The sequence below is a fragment of the Hypomesus nipponensis genome, chromosome 9 (genome assembly GCF_054491055.1).
Source record: "Hypomesus nipponensis isolate SF chromosome 9, ASM5449105v1, whole genome shotgun sequence".
Lineage (NCBI taxonomy): Eukaryota > Metazoa > Chordata > Actinopteri > Osmeriformes > Osmeridae > Hypomesus > Hypomesus nipponensis.
Genome location: NC_140369.1, coordinates 10,481,354 through 10,501,457, shown reverse-complemented (window position 1 = coordinate 10,501,457; position 20,104 = coordinate 10,481,354). Strand labels below are relative to the sequence as shown.

Genomic DNA, 20,104 nt, shown 5'->3' with positions numbered 1-20,104 from the left:
AAGAAAACGGGAGGAAAAAAGAGGGGGTGGGAACTCTATGCTTAAAGAACGAGAGCAAGCAGAGCCAGAGACTCCACCTTTATCCCCTCCCTCCCTCTCTCATCACATCCCCTCCCCTCTTTCGTTCGCTCTCTTTCTCTCGCTTGCTCTCTCACAATGTTTGCCCACCATCTGACCATACAGTGAGCTGGGTTAGATGTGGAGAGCTCACAGTCTCTCTACCTCTCTCTCCTATCCTGCCTTTTCTCTTTTTTTTATGAAACATGGGATCCTAATCAACTGTGGAATTTCTATAGGAGAGAGAACCTTTTACTGTCATTGTAATTATTTATTTTTCCTTGGCTTTCGGATTACCCACAGAGACATACCCTGAGAGGCTGTGTGCTTGTCAGTGTATGTGCTCATGTGTTTGTGTCTCTGCCATGTCCACCCCTGGTAGTTTTGGGTCAAGTGGGTCAACATGAAGGGGGGTCATCAACGAGGGTGCGGGTGCCAACACTTGTTCAGAAAAGTGCTCACCAAGTGTGGCTGCTGTTATGCTCGAGTCAGAGGTACGTGTTCACTTCATGGTTGTTTTTTAAAGACTAATATCTCTAACCACAGTTTGAGCGCAGCTTGTTTTTTATTTTCATCTTCCGTTTGGAGGTCAAACTATGTGAGATAATCAACAGATTATACCATTTACTGAATGAAGAGATTATATCTAATTTTGTACAAAACCCACAGTAGGGTGTCCTGAGGACTCTGGTCCATAGCTGGGCTGGTTTAGAAGCGCAAATGGTATCCTCTAAGCTTCGTTTGATGCTACTATTCATGCAGCTGTTTTTAGGTAAGAAACAACAAATGGTATGGGCACTCTGAAGAGAACTTTGAGCAGCCGTCTAAATCTATTCTGGAATCTGTGAAGTGTAACAGCTAGAGATGGTGTGGATCCCTCTCCTGGAGGCTGGGCTTCTGATACTCCTTAAGGGAGTCTCCCCTCGTCTGACTCCACAGAACCAGCTGACTCTGGATCCTTCATGCTGATGCAGACTCTCTTTTAGAACACTCTTTCCAAGGAAATGCTGTCTTGTCCTTGTTACATTTTCACTTCCCTGCACCCTTTAAAGAACCACAGGTCTCTGTACTCTGGTTTAGTTTCCTAGATTCTCTCTACTCTTCTCTCTACTTATAGAGGCCCAATAATAATTAGTTGTGATGTTTTTTGCCAAACTCAAACTCCTTTCGAGGAAATTAGATATTTCTTAATTGAACAGAGACTCAGACATGAGGTGCTGTCCTATAGTAGGATCGGAAACATGACCATTTAGCAGACGCTCTTATCCAGAGCGACTTACAGTAAATACAGGGACATTCCCCCCGAGGCGAATAGGGTGAAGTGAGAGAACACAACGTCATTTGGCATGCCGGGGAATCAATCCGGCAACCTTCGGATTACTAGCCTGACTCCCTCACCGCTCAGCCATCTGACTCCCCTATGTACTTTGTTTAGTCATTTATGACATGTTTGGCTGTAAAGTTTTTATGAAGGCATAGTTATATATATGTGCAGGGATGTAGCTAGGTCCAAAAAGAGAGAGAGAGCAAGTGATTCAGAGAGAGAGAGAGATAGTATATATAGTAAATATAGGTACCGGTGATCTTTAAAACTTAGACAAGTGGTGTGTATCAGCGATACACACTCACATCTGGAACTCCACAATGTCTCGGAATGTGCTGCTCTTGGATCATTGGATCATGGAAACGCAGGAGTCACTGAGTCACTCTCCTAACATTCCTTTCCCCCCAAAAGCAAGGCTGAAGCACCCTCGACCCCCCCAACACACATATCAAGCAGTCCTTTTCCAAAAATGCTCTTGTTTCCAAGAATAGAAACAGGATTTATGTTTGATTGGTCAAAAAGGTGTATGCCCCTTCTATCCACAGAAGCTAAGAGCTGTATGGTGATGAATACATGATCTCAAAGTTTGAACAGTAAGATTGTATCCTGAGATGACTTGGAGATGAATTAACATTTTATTGGCGCAAATTATCTCGTTTCTCCGTTATGGAAATGGTTACAGTTAGGGTCAATAATTGGTTCTGCTGACTGTTGCTATGTTGTTAATTTGATTGCTAACCAAACTATGATTTCGATTGGCCAATACCAAGGAAGCAGTACAATGCTCCTTTCTGTGCTGTGTTAGACTTCTGTTCCTAGATTGTTCCTCAGGATCCTGATGTGAGGCTATCAGGCTCCAGCTGAGCTGGGACACTGCCTTGGCATTAGACGAGATGTGTGTGTGCACGGCTGGATATAAATGCATGTGTGTGTGTGTGTGACCGTCTGTTCCGATCTAAGGAGGGTCTCTTTCTCCCCAGATATTGTCCACTGACAGGATGAAAACACTTCCCGTCTTATAGTCCACTGGCTCATTTACATTTAATGAGAGCCACACTAATGGGCCACATGAGAAACTCCAGTCACTTCTATTTGGTAATGGAAACATTGTGTAATCTAGCTTGACCTAGACAGCCATCTCTGTTCTGAAAAAATGACACATCTCAGTCATAGAGCAGCATATGTGTTTTTGTGTATTTACATGTGTGTTTGTATCTCTGTCTGTCCACTGTTTATGTGGCACCGCATGTGTGGGTGTGTGTGTCCATATATGTGCGTTTGTGTGTGGCAAAGGGCAATAATAGCAAGTGATTTAGTTATCTGCACCACCACAGTGTTGTGACTCCTCCTCCACACAATCCAGTCTGACTAAAGCCCAACCCTCCCCCTCCCCCCTCACTCTCTCTCTCTCTGTCTTAAATCCTCTGTTGTTCCAATTTTGGAGAAGCTCTCCAGGCTGACAGGCAGATAGACAAATGCTCTGCAAATAGAATAAGTGTGAAATGGGTAAATGAGGAAGCATTATGCTTAGATAACGCTCTTGTTCTGTCTCCCTCTAATCTAAAGCAGGAATAACAGCAGATTCCAGATTCTCTCTGGTGCTGCTGGTCACTTCTCCACATCCGTTCAGGTTGTGTCTCACACGACCTGTTACTGTCATGCTGTTGAAGTACACACGGTGTGTACTGTATTTGCACAATGTATACAGTATGTACAAGTAGTACTGGATCAAATAAGCAGTGATTTCAAATGAATTGTGGATTTACAGTCGTGTTTGTGTAGTTTTGTGTGCGTGTGTGTGTAAACTGGTGTGCACATGTACTCATATTTTCCCCAGCCTTCTTCCATGAGTTGTTTTCTCCCTGTGCACGTCAGAGGTTGAGAAAGTGCTGCTCTTAATGTGACAGTGATAATGAAGACTGGGGAGTGGGGGGGGGGGTAATAAACCTCCTCTAAGTGATGTCACTATGGCTCCTTTACAGTGGTTCTTTAAATAGCTGTCGTGTGTTTTGTACTTTCATGCTCATGTGGTTGTGCTTGTGTGTGTGTGTGTTTGGAAAATCAGTAAGCTTTCTCCTACTTCTACATCACTTGTTTCAGTCTACCTTTGAAATGTCAGCCCTGCTTTATTTTTATAACCTCATTTTAAGACCTCCCGCACTCTTTTAAGAAATGAGTTTCTGAAGTTCAGATGGTGTTCCCTTCTTTAATTTACTGAATTGTCTTCAAGGTTGTTGTAAAGTTTGGTATGGGATGTAAATGCAGGGTGTTCCTGACACTGAATGTTCTCTAAAATGTTCTTTACATTTTAAATTTCAGACTTTTAAAACACTAATCTACAGTCAAAAGACTACAGTGATCAGGGTGTGGCTGGGTTTCCAGATGACCCCATAGTGCCTACTCGGAGATTAATCAGAATAAGAGCAAAATCGATTCCTCTTTTCTCACCTCTCCCCCTTTGTTTTCCCTTCCCTCCCCTTGTTGGCCTGGTAATTGTGGACTTGTTTAGAAACACAAAGAAGACGACTGAATACATTGTAGAAATGTTCAGGAAATATACTTAGGACTCTCCCCAAGCAACCTGAGCTTCGAACTAAGTCATTATTCACTCCAGCACATAAACGTCATGACTAACTATTCAACAAGGAGTTTTGGGAAAAGTGTGTGTGTGTGTATGTGTGTGTGGAGGGGGGAGGGTATATGTGTTTGTCATCACTTTTGGGATGTGTAAAATGTTAACTGACGTGTTAACTAAAAAGGAAATGATAGTGGCAGAGTGTGTGTATGCTGTCTCACAGAGTTAGAGTGGGCTGGTCAGGTTCCAGAACATCTTTCTGGAATATGGAGATGACACAATGGTGTAAGTGTTGTATGTGTGTGTTCACTAAACTCTGACCTGCTTTCCCAAGCACACCAAGGGAGTGTCCTTGATTCATAACATCTTGTAATGGATGAAGAAAAGGTCCATAATCTGCTCACATGATGGATACATGTTACCACAGTGGCCATCAGTGACATCAGCATCTGGGCTATCATGTTATGTTGTAATGATGATGTCTCAGATGAATGATCATTTGCAGCTTAAATTTTTAGTTGTCACAGCTTGATAACGATACTTTTAATCTGCATATCTTCATATATCTGCTTTCGATGTCAACACACAAGGCGGGTAGAAGAAAACTCCAAAGGGTTGATTATGTTTACAATAGATTTGCTGATTTGGTGATGAGCACTGTGTATACTGAGAGATATTTGTCTTGGCAGGTATCCAACAGGAAGTTTGAAGCTTACTTGGAGACCAAAATCCTGAAGTTTACTGCAGGCATAATGACCTCATACAAAGGCATCCATGTACTATCAACTCTAAACTAATCTCACTCTTTCACAGCACCATCCACAAAACAGAAATGAACACACTCCCACACACAATCACAGACACAATCACAGACTCAGACATGCACACAACCAATTTACTACAACCCAGGGGAGATACCAACAAGTTCCAACCACCACCATGACAGAGTGCTGATAGGTACTGTAGGGGCTAGGAACCATGGCAGCCTTAACTATGATGGTCAAGCTATCATTTCATGTGATGATCATAAAATGCATTCTGATTTTGTAATTTGGAACTTGATGGCCAATATTTTGGATATTGTAACTTTGATGCTTTAAATGTGGCTTTTGGTGTTTTGGTTACAACGTCTTGTTTGTGTGACTTTTATAAAACAATCATATCCCCCTTATGTAACAGCACCAACTCATTCAATGTTCATTACAACACTGTATTTTAACTGCCTAGTATAATTTAATGGTTACGTATGCACTATGTACTAAGCTGTTGATGTGGTTCAGTTCCAAGGCTCATTTCTCATTGCCCTGCGACAGAACACCCCCCTAATGCATACACACATGCATACACACGTGTACATTTACTGAGCTCATCTGATCTGTCACTCCATCTGGCTACCTTGACATGAAACCCACCACTACTACAGACGTGTACTTGCTGATTGAAAGCTACAGGGTTTATGACATAAAAAGCGGCTCCAAATGAAACGATACATACATACATCTCTCTAAACATATGGGATCTGACATTCTAACATATGGGATTCTGACATTTGTTAAACTGAGCATAGGTTTTTATTACAGTATTAGCCTAAATATGGACCTGGGTGAGATCAGTGCAGTTCTGCCATCAACTCTCTGTACAGTATGAAAACCAAAGACAGTATTCAGTTATACACCCATACTATGTAACATATATTTTACATTAGGTTCAAAAGTATCGTGGATAAAATAACACGTTTGTTGATTACCTACTGCCATCATTGTCTTTACAATTTATCTCAACATAAGAATAAATGTTTAATGCAACATTTGGAACCATTCCAGCTACTGCTTGTACTCAGCACTGCCATCATCAAGGATGGAGTCCTACTTTATTTCAGTCAGGATTTAAATCAAAAGCTTGGCACACTCCTTCCTCCTCTCTTCTCTTAAAGGAAACCCTTCTCATTCTCTCAACAGTTCAGTTGCAGTCCAGCTGTCGCTCTGTGGGAAAACGGCTTATTACATAAGCATCTCAAACAAACACTGTGATCCCTATGGCTCTCTGAGACCTTGTTTTGCACGTCACAATAACAGTTAAGCATCATTAAGAGGAACTTTCCAAAAAAAACGTTGGTGTGTAATGAGAGAATCAGGAACAGAATCATCAGGGGACCTACTTTACTGACAGATATGGACAGGCATGAGAGTATGAGGCAGCAAACAGCATCAAATGTTAAGTAGCCAGGTTCCAAAAGGCCAGATGGCTATGTGTGTGTGTACTTTTGTGTGTATACTTGTAGTTGAGGCTTATTACAGTGCACTTAGTCAGGTGCTTCCCTATAAAGGACAAGAGGGACAGATGTGTTGCTTTCAGATGGAGCAGTTGTGCGTGTCTGTGTGCTCGGCCAATGTGGGGTTCTGGGTCTGTTTGTCCAGTGGCCAATCATCTGAGGTCTCCAAGCCGTGCAGAAGAGGCTAAGTGATCAGTATACAAACACAGTCAAGCTGTCTTGCTACTGCAGGTCTCTCCGCTTTAACTGTGAAGTTACAGTACCTTTGGGGTGTAACACACTGTGTCATTTTATTGAATTACTTTCTCTCTCTAGCCTCCCACCCGTCACTCTAATCCGCTTCCCCCTCTCTCCGTTTCTCCATTATAGAAATGAGTTTGTTCACTGCACAAAGGTGAATTGGCAATTGATGCATTGCTTTAATTACATAAAAGGATGTTTAATTTAAAACTGCAGTATACTGCAGGCTATGAGAATAGACAATTCATCTGTGACCAATGTTGTGTGGCCAATCAGAAGCAAAAACACTGAATACAATGAACAAGGTTTTACAAACAAGCTTTTGATCAAACTAAATCATTCAACCAGTCTGGCAACTTGTACAAAATGCTCCCAACAAGCAATTATTGCACTCAATTTCAAGGATATGAACACTGACAAAGATTGTTCCATAAAAAATCGGAATTTTCCAGTTTCAACTTCAGGGAGGAACACCCAGTGGAGGGTGAAAGTTGATGTGAACAAGCAAGAAATATATGGAACACTTTCACTGTCAATGTGGCGTCTCCTCTGAAATTGCTGTGTTGGCTCCTTCTTGCAAATCCCTGTGTCTCAGCGATTCTCCACAGACCCTGTTATTATGATTAGAGCTTACATCAATGTGCTGACAGCAAGTGCTGGGGTCTGGGATGTGGCCAAGTGACACTGAGCCACTGAGATCTTACAGTCTTGACTGGGATCAGCAGAATGGAAACAAACCCATCATTTCTTGGTGCTTAATCAAAGCAGTGTGTCTGGGCCCCAGCTCCTTATATAGGCCACAGCACCATGGAGTGGAGGGCTTCTGTGATGGAAGTGAGTGACGTGTCAAACCTTACTGGTAGCTCCAGAAGGACAGTTCATGTTAGGTATTCTAAATCTCCCCTAGAATGGGGTGTACAGTTTCCTATCTCTCCCATTGTGAAGTGGTGTGTGGCGTTGTGACAGCTACTGTATCAGCTGTTATTAGAGGGGAGAAATGCTCTCTGTTATGTCCTGATATCAGGCTGTTTTAGAAAGGCAACAAGCCTTGATTCTGCTGCTCGAATTATGAACGTTCTGCATGCTGTCTACTGGCTCTTTAATCCCTGAGTATAGGAGTTCTCAGCCAGGATTGCTCTGTGTCAATACCTACTGTCTATTGGCGGAGATATTGTAACAGGTTGTAAGATAAACCTCCATGCTACAGCGATCATTGCATTGCACTTCCTAGAGGTGACCTCACTTCAGCTGGGGTCTGGTGCACCATTGCATGGGATCTATTTGTGGACTTCTAACAACAGCTCATTCCATAGCTCGGTTTAGACTTCCAAATCCTCATCCTCAGTGTTTATTTCCACCCCCTAACTGGTGCCCCTCTCTGCATCTCTGCAGTCCTCCCTGATCTCAGCACACTACACCGAGTCAGTTTAAGATCCGATACTCTGTCTTTTCTTTCTGTTTCTCTTTTTACTGATGTTTCCTCAGAAAACAGAGTATCCCTCTTTATTGGAATTGGTTTGTTAATATATGGCTTGCATGCACAGTACTGTAACTCCCAGTGCTAAAGTTACTGTTTGGGCTTTAACAGGAAATTGCAGCACATTTTTGTGAGTTGGAGAGGTAGTATCCACCTGAGAGCTATCTATAGGTCACGGCCAATTTGTAGAAGGGCTCTCCTGTTTGTCTACATACGTGTCTTTCTGCATTCCTACCAGCCATCATACATTTCAGAAATATATCTTTCTCCCTCCTCTCCAACAGAGTCATATTCAGTGGCTGGCAGTGAGGGCAGCATCACCCCCTCTGTGGGCTCCATGCCCCCCCAGGCTTCAGGTAGCTCCAGCCCCTGCTCCCCCTCCTCCCCCGGGGGCTCGCGACGCTCTGTCAGCGCCCTGAAGAAATGGCTCACCAATCCTGTCCGTAAGCTCAGCCCGGGCACCGGAGTGGAAAGAGGTGGCGAAGGAGGGAAAGGAAAGAAGCAAGACTCTATGCTGGATGAGAAGCAGGCCTCAGCGCAGCACCCTCCCAGCCAGGCCCCAGGAAGGCCCCTGGAGCAAGGGGAGAACTACACCATCCTCCCTTGCAGCCAGAGAGACCTGGTGAGGCTCTGCTAACCCCTATGGAGTGAATGGTGTATGTGTGTGTTAGTGTGTATTTTGGATTTCTTATATTGCCTGTGTCTCTTGTGTCTTTTTTTCTTTTGCACAGGAATGGAGTGGTCTGGTTAATCCAGCAGAGCCCGCCCCGGTGCACCCCCTCTATCACAGCTATCTGTCTGACCTGCTGCCGGAGACACACGCACACAGTCTGGTAAAGTTCACACACACATAAACACACACAGGCACACACACTGTGGCCCTTTGTGATTTAACAATATTCTGTCTATTTTGTCTGGTTGAGAACACAGAAAGTAAGAGAGAGAGAGATTACAGATGTCAGAACACTCACGTCCCAATAAGTATAACCTTGTTGCACTAAGGCTGAGCAATGCCTTTATGATTAAAACTGCGCAGACAGAAAGAGAAAGAATGCATTGGTATGTACAGTATTGTGTCCTAAAATACAAAATGCACGTTAATAAACTCATGTATAGTGGGATTCTTTCTGATTCAATGAATGAGGCAAGGACAATTAGAATTTCATGTTCTAAAATGTTCTTTCCTCCTGCAACATGAGATACCACTGTTGCTGGGAAACCATTTATTGGTTTGCGTTGGAATCCAGGGGATGGAGGCAAGAACATCCAAACAGAGCAGTAGCACCGTTTATCAAAACATCCCCGTCCTTCCACCTACCCTCCAACACCCACTCACCTGGATAGCTCTGCCATGCAAAGACTGTGTCAGTGAACTAACTGCTGCTTGATTTACTGAAGCACCCACCTACAGACATGCACATACACACATACACACATACACACACCACACTTACAATTATTTTCTTTCTTCCACTACCCCTCACTTCCTGTGGAAGCTTGGCAAGCCTGAAACCCTGCAGAGTGGTATCAAACGTGGGCTTTTCTAGACCTCATCTGGGAGTGATCAGATGGAGCATCCCATCAGGTAGCTTAGCAGCCAGGCATGGGAGTTGGATTGGTGGAAGACCAGAGTGTTTGGAGAGAGCCTTCATGGAATCCTTGCAAGGAGAAAAGGACTAAGGATGAGAGTCTGATATTACTGGTCATAGCCGTGGGAAGGATATGCCTAGACTTTGAAGACACGCTATCTGGATATGTGTTCCCTTGTCAATCATCACACACACATACTTCTGATTCCCCTGCTCAACAACAATGTGTTACCAATGACTCAATATAATGACTGATCTCTTTGTAACCCCAGCATACCTCTCAACATTGGAGTAGGCATACCAAAAGGGGGAGGGGGGGGGGGGACACACATTAAATTCCTCCGTCCATGTAGCCTACTGTCAGGGACGGACTGGGAGTCAAAATAGGCCCTGGACTTTGATCCAGACCGGCCCACCAGAACCGGTCCCGTATACGTCACCACAGCGAGCACCCTGCTAATGCATGCAACTTCTGTGCCTGATGCTAGTTATAGGGACTTCAACGCTTAATGCGAGCGCGCATAGCGCGCGAGCGAATCTTTTGTGGCTGATTTGGGCGAAAAAGTTTTTGAGGCTTTATGTAAAACAAACAAACATAGCCGCCTTTTCAATTGGTAAAACATTGTCCAGTGAAGGTAATTACGTTTACGTTTCTTGGCCTGGTTTTCCATCTTTATATTGTCTCTATTAGCTAGCTTTCTATATGCCAGTGTCACTGTTGTGTGCATAGACGTTCATTTGGAATAGACGAACTGCCCTGGTGGAAAGGGGGACCGGCCAACCGTGTTGCTGGCCAACCGTGTCGCTCAATCTTCTGCCGAAATTTTTATTAGTTGTAAAAAAATATATATAAGGCAAGCGAATTATAAGGCAACCACAGTGCTTCGGCCCATCGGGAATTCTCCAAGTGCTCCCAATGGCCAGTCCGCTACTGTGTAGCCTACTAGTAGTAGGCTACACAGTTAATTTGCCGTAGCACCACCTGAGACTGTTGCCATTTCTGAGTGATTCTGTATCAAAAATCAACCATGTATTTTTCAAATTCTCCCGCCTACTTGCGGAGATATCAACAGCGCAACTGGGTTGTAGGTTGCGGCAGAGAATGTAGTTAATATAGACGGGTTCTGGTTGCGGTTACAAATGGGTTGAACATTTTATGATAGCCTATAGTATGTGAGTAGGATGCGTTTCATACAAGATCCGGCAACTGGACAACATTGAAATAATATATTGATGTGAATATTTATTACAAATTACGGGAGTTTCACGGGAGAAATGACAAAACGGGAGGGGGGCGGGAGATGGGTGTGAAATACGGGAGACTCCCTGCGAAAACGGGAGTGTTGACAGGTATGAACCCCAGGTCAATATTTCAATCACTAAGACTTGTGTTTTAGTAATCCTGACTCAGCTTCCTCCCTCAAATTGTAATTTCCCAAGACATACAAAAGTGGTCTGGTTCATCTGCTTTATCTACAGTCTGGCCATTTCAGTTCAATAGATGCACTTGTGTGATATTTGTGTGATACTGTTAGTAACCTCAGCGCCTGGGGAAACATTCCAATAAACCTAAACAGGATCAGTCGCCTTCAATTTGAGTGTTGATAGAAGAGAAAGGTGTGTGTGCATGTGTCTTGAAGTAGGGGGCATTGCAGAGAAAGAGAGAGAGAGAGGGGGGGGAGAGGAAGACAAAGAAAGAGAAACTAAAATGAATAGAGGGGTTAATTTGGTCTGCTCCGTGCTCAAGTAAATGCTTCCAGATATATGGAAGCTATGTAAGAGGATTTTGCATTCATTTTCATATTAAGATATAAGTGAGGAGGACTCACTGGATTTCCAGACACTGACACTGACTTCTGGTACACTAGGAGTGAGAGGGGGGGAACTAAACAGACTCTTGAGACCAAACCATGCCAAGTTAAAGGAGATAAAGAGAGAAATGGAGAGTGCTGATTGCTCGAGGATTGCTCTGGGGTCTGGAAGGGCACAGCAGTATTATCTGAAGGAGGGTGAGAGATGGTGTTCTTGGTGAGGCTGGTTCCCAGGAAGAGTCCACGGGACAATGGTCATGGCCTCATATTCCAGTCCTGTCTGCTTCCTGGATCTGCAGCCCACCAGACCAAATTAGGCCAAGTTAATTAAGTGTCTATCTGTCTGCCCTGGGCCCAGCTGGGCCCAGGAGTCAGACCAGGTAGTGTGTCTATAAGGCTGAGGCCATTATGGTGAAACGGTACACAACTCAACTCTTTCTGATGATACAGTCTCCATACTCATCTATTTGCATTTTGTGTTAGGAACTATTCTTAAATGGTATTTCTACTTCCCACAATTTCTTAAACTATTCGAGTATGTCTATGTCTATGATTGTAAACTCTTGTGAGATTCTAGAACTCTCCACTTCCCTCTTTTATTTCAGAACCAAGCATCTACCAACATTCTACCGGACGATGGAGACCGTGCCTCCTTCACTGACGACTCCACAAGCCAATGGTCAGCCAGCATGGACACAGAGGAGGACAGGAGAAGTGCCTTAGAAAAGAGCATGTAGGTGCCATGTATCCACCGTCTGCTGTACCACAGCACCATTCTACAGTATGTCAGCGTGTTTGGGTTAAGAGCTGAGTCTGGCTCTCATTTACCCAGGTGATTTTACCCTTCCATACTCTCTCTCTCTTTCTTTCTGTGTCTCTTCCTACATCTCTCTCTTTCACACTAGATATGTGCTGACAGAGCTGATAGAGACAGAGAAGTTGTATGTGGAGGACCTTGGACTCATAGTGGAGGTGTGTGAATCCTCCTTCGTAGTTCTTACATGCACAAATCATTAGCATGTCATGCACACATACCCACTCTTATACAGTGTGTGTTGTGAAACTTCAAGATTAGTCTATTGTTGTCTGGGTTCACATCCTGCTCTGTGTGTGTGTCTTACAGGGATACATAACCACCATGTCCAATCAGGGAGTACCAGAGGACATGAAGGGAAAGGACAAGATAGTGTTTGGAAACATCCATCAGATCTATGACTGGCATAAAGAGTATGTCAGACTGTACATAACAGTGTAGACAATATAATGTGTTTTTTAATGTGTGTGTGTGTGTGTAGCCTACTGTGTGTGTACAGAACGTGTGTAATGTCTGACAGTGGAATGTTGATGTGTGAAAGCTTTTGTGTGTGTACCCCTACAGAGATCTGTGTTTGTGGAGTGTGTTCCTCTTATAGAATGTGTGTCAGTGCTCACCAGGAGGTGTGCATGTATCCCTGCACGTACTGGGGTGTCTTGTCTTCTTCCTCATGGGCGCCACATGACTTTCTCCAGTTCTGCTGTGTCTGTACGCACGCTTGTGTTGTCATGAATATGGCCACTACTTTGGATGACTGCTTTGTTTACTGTTGCTCTCTCGCTCGGTGTGCCTCTCGATCGGTGTGTCATACAGTTATCTTCTGGGAGAGCTGGAGAAGTGTGTGAATGAGCCGGACAGACTAGCTCAACTCTTCATCAAACATGTGAGTCGCTCTTTTCCCCTTTGTGTGTGTGTGTGAGAGACACAGAGAGAAAGAGAGAGAGAGAGAGAGAGAGAGAGAGAGAGAGAGAGAGAGAGAGAGAGAGAGAGAGAAATTACACTGAAAGTCGATCCAAAAGCCAGTTTGAGGAGATGGAGATATAACATGAGTATGCTCTAGCTCTCTCCCATGTTAATGTTGCTGTCTGTCTCTTCAGAGGCCAACTATCTTAAGGACGTGTTAAGAAAAAAATGTTCTTCAGTCATTGTTTGTGAAGATAAAGTTACTATGGGTAGTCCAGTGTTTTCTGTTTGGTGTAAAGTAATGTTCCTAGAGAACTGTGGCTCAGTGCCATCCAGATGTGTCCTGTTCGTTTGGCAGCCTGCAGGATGGGGGTGTGGGGTTGGGGGCGGGGGGCGGGGGCAGTAGAATAATAATCAGCGCTGGCATAACTCTCTGAGAGTGCTCTGCCGGGGTCATAGCTCAGAGATCTGGTTGCAGAGAGTTAATGTAGACACTGCAGTCTGTTGAGGAAACGGCAAACTCAACTGACGCAGAAAGGCTGATGATATTGACATTCAAAGGCAATAAACAGCTGTGTTTATTCTCAATGTACGCTCCCAGCCACACAAATGCGCACTAACACAGACAAAAAGAGCCTGCACACACACAGAGATAGAACAGTGATGCAGAGACACATAGTCAAGGCAAATAAACAGCTGGGTTTTTGTCTTTGCAACTAAAAATCAAGAGTCAAAGTTCAAGATAGTGAGAGATGGAAGAGAAGGGTTGCAAGAGGAAGCTGTTTGTGCACACGTACACACAGAGATTTCTACATGCTGTGGGTCCACACATATATACACACACACAACTACACATACAGTACATACACTATACTCACACAACTATACCAGAAGTAGAAGCAACAGCAGGGAAGACAGGATGAATGAGACAGAGATGAAGGCTTTCCAAGTCATTTGAAGCAGCTCTGCAGCAGTCCTGCTGTAGCCTCCCAGTTCCTTCATTAGTCCAGCATGTTTAATTAAGCGACAGAGAATTAAACTGTTCTCTTCGAGCCACCGGAACCATTTAATAGGGAAAGTTCCCTTTCTTATTTAACAGACTTCAAAAGGAACTCAGGGGGAATGAGAGCAAGTGAAGGAAATAAGAGGGGTAGAGTTATCCTGCTGGGAGTTGCCCTTTCATGCAGATACATACACACACACACACACTAAAACACACTAATCTAAAGCATACATCTCTCATCTATGTGTGTGTTTCCCCCAGGAACGGCGTCTCCACATGTACGTAGTGTATTGTCAAAACAAGCCCAAGTCTGAGCACATTGTGTCAGAGTATATTGAGACCTACTTTGAGGTACGTGCATTTCAGAACAAGAAAAGACAACAAATTTACTCTGAACATAAATAATTCCCTTTCTGGGACATTTTTCAAATGTTGTATTATTCCCTTCTCCCAAGCCTCGCTCCGTGCATATCCAACTTAATCACTGTTCAAACTTCCTATTATACAACAAATGTTTTAAATGTTCCTCCTGTCCATGTTTGTGCATGTGTGTGTGTGTGTGTGTGTGTGTGTGTGTATGCATCCATGTGTGTGTGTGTGTGTGTGTGTATGCATCCATGTGCGTGTGTGTGTGTGTGTGTATGCATCCATGTGTGTGTGTGTGTGTGTGTGTGTGTGTGTGTATGCATCCATGTGTGTGTGTGTGTGTGTGTGTGTGTATGCATCCATGTGTGTGTGTGTGTGTGCAATGCTGGACATCACCAGGGCTTGGTTGTGTGTTTCCCTGGTAGGAGTTGAGGCAGCAGCTGAATCACAGACTACAGCTCAATGACCTTCTCATCAAACCTGTTCAGAGGATCATGAAGTACCAGCTCTTGCTGAAGGTATGTGTGTGTGCATGCGTCATTTCAAGAAGGGTGAAAGGGCACGTCCAATAAGATGTACTGTAAATAAATAAAACGAGGTAAAAACAGATTGAAGATTATGGATAAAGAGCCAATGGTAAGTAAGCTTTTGTATTTCTGCGACCAATATAAAAAAAGCATACACATGACATGGCCAATCTTCACTGTGGTTGACCTGTTTATGGCCACTAAATTGGATGTTTGAACAGGAATAAAATAGAATAGCAGTAGAAAGAAATTCCTAGCGAGATTTGATTTGAAACTATGAAATTCAAATTTAGAAATACATTTTCAAAAATAAAAAACGGGACAATTCATGTCCCAGGAAAGAATATACAAGTACTCGACTGTTTTCAAGTACAGTCGAGAAAAAGAACAATCCTGGGGAAACCGGGACGGTTTTCAACCAACCCTACTGATCAAACACAAACACCGGAGTTCCAAATCAGAGTATCAGCAGTGCTCTGCATTGGAGCCTGTCAGTTTAGTGGTCAGCCACAGGGCACATCATTCCTCTTTACTGATAAATGGATGTTGAAAGCTATAAGTTGCAAGCCCTCTTATCAGCTCCTTAATGTCAGTCTTGGAATGTGGCTCTCACATCATGACATGGGAATGCTGTGGATCCTATATTTGTCTTTCAGTTTGCTCCTCTCTTCTCTTGACCTCAATCGTCTCTCTTTCTGGCTCCCTCAGGACTTCCTGAAGTATTACACCAAAGCAGGAAGGGACACAGCAGAGCTGGAGGTGAGAGGTCACCTATGACTTTTAGTCATGACACAGCTGTCAGCATATGACTTGGCAACAAAATGCATAAAATGACATACAAATCTGTTACACGTCTACATTTGTGCCTACTTCTCTGTCTCTCGCAGAAAGCAGTGGAGGTGATGTGCTTTGTGCCTAAACGATGTAACGACATGATGAATGTTGGCAGGCTGCAAGGCTTTGAGGTGAGATTGTATTTCAGGTTTCAACTTTTTGTATCATACTATTAGGACAGGACACTCACTCAAACATCCCTTCAAAACCCCTCTGGCAGGGGAAGATCACAGCCCAGGGGAAGCTCCTCCAGCAGGACACCTTCTCAGTCAGCGAGCAGGACAGCAGCTTCCTGTCTAAACCCAAGGAGAGGCGGGTCTTCCTGTTTGAGCAGCTGGTCATCTTTAGTGAGCCTATAGACAGGAAGAAGGGATTTTCTCTTCCAGGCTATACCTTCAAAAACAGCATCAAGGTGGAGAAAACAGTTGGTTTCAGTCTCTGTTATTCTGCTATTTCGATGTGTGTACAGTATGTGTGTGTGTCCAGATGTGTCCTTGGCCAGTGTGTGTATGTGTGTGTAGATAATGGTGGATGATCCCCTTTCTGTCCCTCCTGCAGGTCAGCTGCCTGGGTGTGGAGGACGTCAGCGAGGAGGATCCATGTGGCCTGGTCCTGACCTCCCGGGGGACTGATGGCAGCGTGACACGCTTCATCATGCAGGCATCATCCCCTGAGACACAGCAGGCCTGGGTCAATGACGTGGTCCAGATCCTGGACACACAACGGAATTTCCTCAATGGTAGAGACAGTAGAACCACCACTCTCTCACCACATTCCTGTGATCAAATCAGATCAGTCAAACACAGAAGAGCCCAGTCAACACAAGAAATTCAGTGGCATAATCCATGGACATGGAAGAAATAGTTTTCTCTCTCTCTCTCTCTCTCTCTCTCTCTCTCTCTCTCTCTCTCTCTCTCTCTCTCTCTCTCTCTCTCTCTCTCTCTCTCTCTCTATTTGTCGATCTCTCTCTCTCTCTCTCTCTCTCTCTCTCTCTCTCTCGGTCTCTCCTTTCTTCTACAGCTCTCCAATCACCAATAGAGTACCAGCGAAGGGAGAACAAAGGGAAGTCAAACAGCCTGGGCAGGGCCATGAGAGTTCCCATGGCCTTGACCTCAGGACTGCGACCTCACTCCTCAGCCTCTATTGACAGGCACCGCCTACCTTGCCTCCACTCATACAACACCTCCTTGCCCTCCCTACACCTGCCCAGCCAGGGTCATGTCTCTGAGGCAGGCAAACAGGTGCATGCCCTCCACACACACTCCATTACAACACACAACTGGAACACTAACCACAAATATTTACCTGACCAACTCACTTAATACTAAGATTATGGCATCAGTTTATGCATTTGTGCGCAGAATTGAAATAGCATACATTGTGTTTTTTTTCATACATTTCCCTTCTCTCTCTCTGTTGGTCTGTCATTTACTCTCTTTTAGCCACCACTCTTACCCAATACCATGGTGTCCAACCCCAGTCCCCTGACAACCCGTCCTTCTCACCTCCCGCTGAACCCCCCTCCACCGCTCATTTTGTCCTCAGTAGGGAGGCATGGTCAGGGGGTGTCAAATGGCCTGAGCCCCCCTGGCCAGCCTAGATCCCAGGTACTGACCCCACAGCAAAGGGACACAACACCAACCTACCCTGGCAGAACCACCAGGTTAGCACTGAGGCAATTCTGGGATGACCACTACAGCCATTTGTGATGTCATCCCAAACTGTGATATCAAAAGGATATTATTCACGTCCACTTATACTCTCTACAGTCTTACTTTAGGAAAACACATATCGATTTAAGATGGAAAGCTGTGTAAAAAGGCCTATCTGGGTGTATAAACTCATTACTACGTTCAACTTTGGACGTTGGCCTCAGTGTTAATGTTATCTTCATTGATGAGGGGAAATGACTCAGTTCTCTCCATTTAGGCTAATGTGAGATATCCTGTTGTTGTTTCAAACTGAGGCCTCAAATACTGTCTGGCTGATCTCCAGTCAGTATCTTCAACAACATACACTGAAACCGTCAGGGAATATGCACTGTGGTCTGATCTAAGATCGTAGTGCCTAGTGAGGAGGCACGGCTTAGTGTCCTCAGGAAACACTGATCTCCAGTCAGTCTGTGGGCTAGCCCAGTGCCCTTGCAGTTTTATCTTGTTTACCCAGACTCCCTCTATTAGGAGGAAATGGTTTTGATTACTATACTCACATCAACATTGCTTATCATGCCTGTTTCCACACCTCAGTTAATAGCTTTTTTTGGCACTATTTCCTTAATCACATCCTATATGTTCCTATCCAAGAATAAGATTCATAAATTATATTTGCATTAATTTGCTTTGTGCATTAGTAGTCTTTTTGAACACGTCTCTGATTTAGGCTTGAGTATTGTTTTATCCTCTCGTGGTAGGAACCCCTTGCACAAGGATCTATCTTAATCTTTTTAGTAAATTCAGACAGTAGATATTCTATATGTTAGGCCTCTGTCCTCTAGGGAAACTCTGACTACCAGTCAGTTAGTCTGATACACTATAATTGGGTCATTGTCCTTTTCTTTCTGTCTTCACCCACTCAGGGTTTGATGGACAGTTTCCAGATGTCCACGTCGGTGGTTGGAGAATCTTCCACATCACATCGCTCAGGCAACCTGGACAAGCTGACAGAGAATGACCAGTGATGACCTGAGATGGTCTTTAGCATCATTTTGAGGGCAGGCTAAAATACCCCAGACCAGCCTCTACTTGTTGGCCAGGCAGCAAGTGGGAACAGGAATGAGCATGTCCTGAAACCACTATCAATGTAACTACTGCATCAAAACAATATTAATATGGAATCTCTAGTGTGTTGAAAGATTTTGTGTCTCTGCCAAAACATTCAATTTTCTACTGTTTGAATTGACATCTGTGCTTAAAATTGCGATGCAGGTCCTGTATGATGTTAATTATAGACAATTTCTGATCTCAGTATAATGATGTTGACGGTGTGTGTAGTGTGTATCCTGTTTGCGGCTAGTTTTGAAATCTGTGATGGAACAGACAAACAACTCTTCAACAAGCAAGAAACATCAACCATGGATTCAGTCATGTGATTCTGTGAAATTCTAAAGACATTCTAGTGTATCTATTTGTTTTTTTTAACACATTTTTCACGTCATACAATTTTTTTGTTCAACGGGGGACCATATTAGTATTTTCCAATGCAATTTGTCTGCTAGCATCACTTTGTATTAGGAAGGCAGCAAAGACCAATTACATACTGTATATTTACTGTTTCTGTTCTTATATTGCTTATCATTTACTATGGCCTCCTCATCACCAGGCTACCACGTAGCCTTCTTTCAAATGGAGGAATCTTAAAATACTCACAGTAGACCTGAGCTCGATTGAAAGGTTGAAATCTGTGAAAGTTTTTTTCATGCGTTGTGCATGAGTGTGTACAGCCTGCATAATGTTAATGGATGTTTTCCTTTTTTGTCCGTGCGTGCGTGTTGGGGGGGGGATTTTCTATTTTAACATTACCATTGTTCCAACGTTATCAGATAAAAACACACGCAAACTCACACAAAGCACACTTCAAAATCCCACGGAGAGAGGAAAAAGGCAATGTCATCATGAATGCACATAATCGACTGTCCGATCTTATCAATAAAGATGTGTCTGTATGATTTATGAATGTTGTCCTTATGTGTTCCTCTTGGGTTCATGGTCACATGTACTCAAACTAGCAGGAGCTAGTCAGAGTAATACCCCACACCTTTCTATAAATTAAACATTGTCAAAGTCATTCTGATACCCCGGGCACTCTCTTAGGAAGTAGGAGACATCAGACAATAAGACCTCTTCAGCACTTATCAGAGAGTTTTCTGAATATAATAAACATTAATTTGTCCTTGGCCCCACTGAAATGTAGCTGGATTGGGAGAGATTATTGTGGTTTTCTAGCGCCCTCTGCTGAGATAATGGACGAAGACCATGCTTTGACTTGGATTTGATAAGATGTAATTGAAATGATATCAATTTGTTGGGACCCAATTTGTATACACACGCCCACAGCAGCCCCTCACGCTGGTTTTGGATTCCCAACATATCATAATATAATAATGAAAGAACGAATGATACACTGATAAGGGTGCATGGTCTTTGGATGCAATCACACAAAATACACCAGGACCAAGCTGCAGACCTGCGGTGACAGGGCCTTGACTCAAGGGAATAACAAAATGATAACAAATGGAAAAATACTGTTATGAATGTATGATTTAACCCATGATATCACCTTTTAGGACTGCATAGAACTTCTGTGTTAAGTCCAA

The 20,104-nt window shown here is 43.7% G+C and overlaps 1 protein-coding gene across 2 annotated transcripts; it reads left to right on the top strand.

The window, feature by feature from the left end:
- Nucleotides 1-163: 163 nt before the first annotated feature.
- arhgef25b (Rho guanine nucleotide exchange factor (GEF) 25b) lies at nt 164-19,460 on the top strand. 2 transcript variants are annotated; one of them, XM_084706167.1, is made up of 16 exons: nt 164-551; nt 8,230-8,567; nt 8,677-8,778; nt 11,951-12,078; nt 12,251-12,317; nt 12,469-12,572; nt 12,973-13,042; nt 14,327-14,416; nt 14,857-14,949; nt 15,667-15,717; nt 15,846-15,923; nt 16,013-16,204; nt 16,351-16,531; nt 16,813-17,033; nt 17,235-17,399; nt 18,368-19,460. In XM_084706167.1, exons 1-16 carry the CDS (start codon nt 461-463, stop codon nt 18,467-18,469), a joined length of 2,073 nt encoding a protein of 690 aa, XP_084562293.1. In that variant the 5' UTR covers nt 164-460; the 3' UTR covers nt 18,470-19,460. The 2 variants fall into 2 exon arrangements, with proteins under 2 accessions (XP_084562293.1, XP_084562294.1); XM_084706168.1 differs by having other exon boundaries at nt 17,235-17,455.
- Nucleotides 19,461-20,104: the final 644 nt, after the last annotated feature.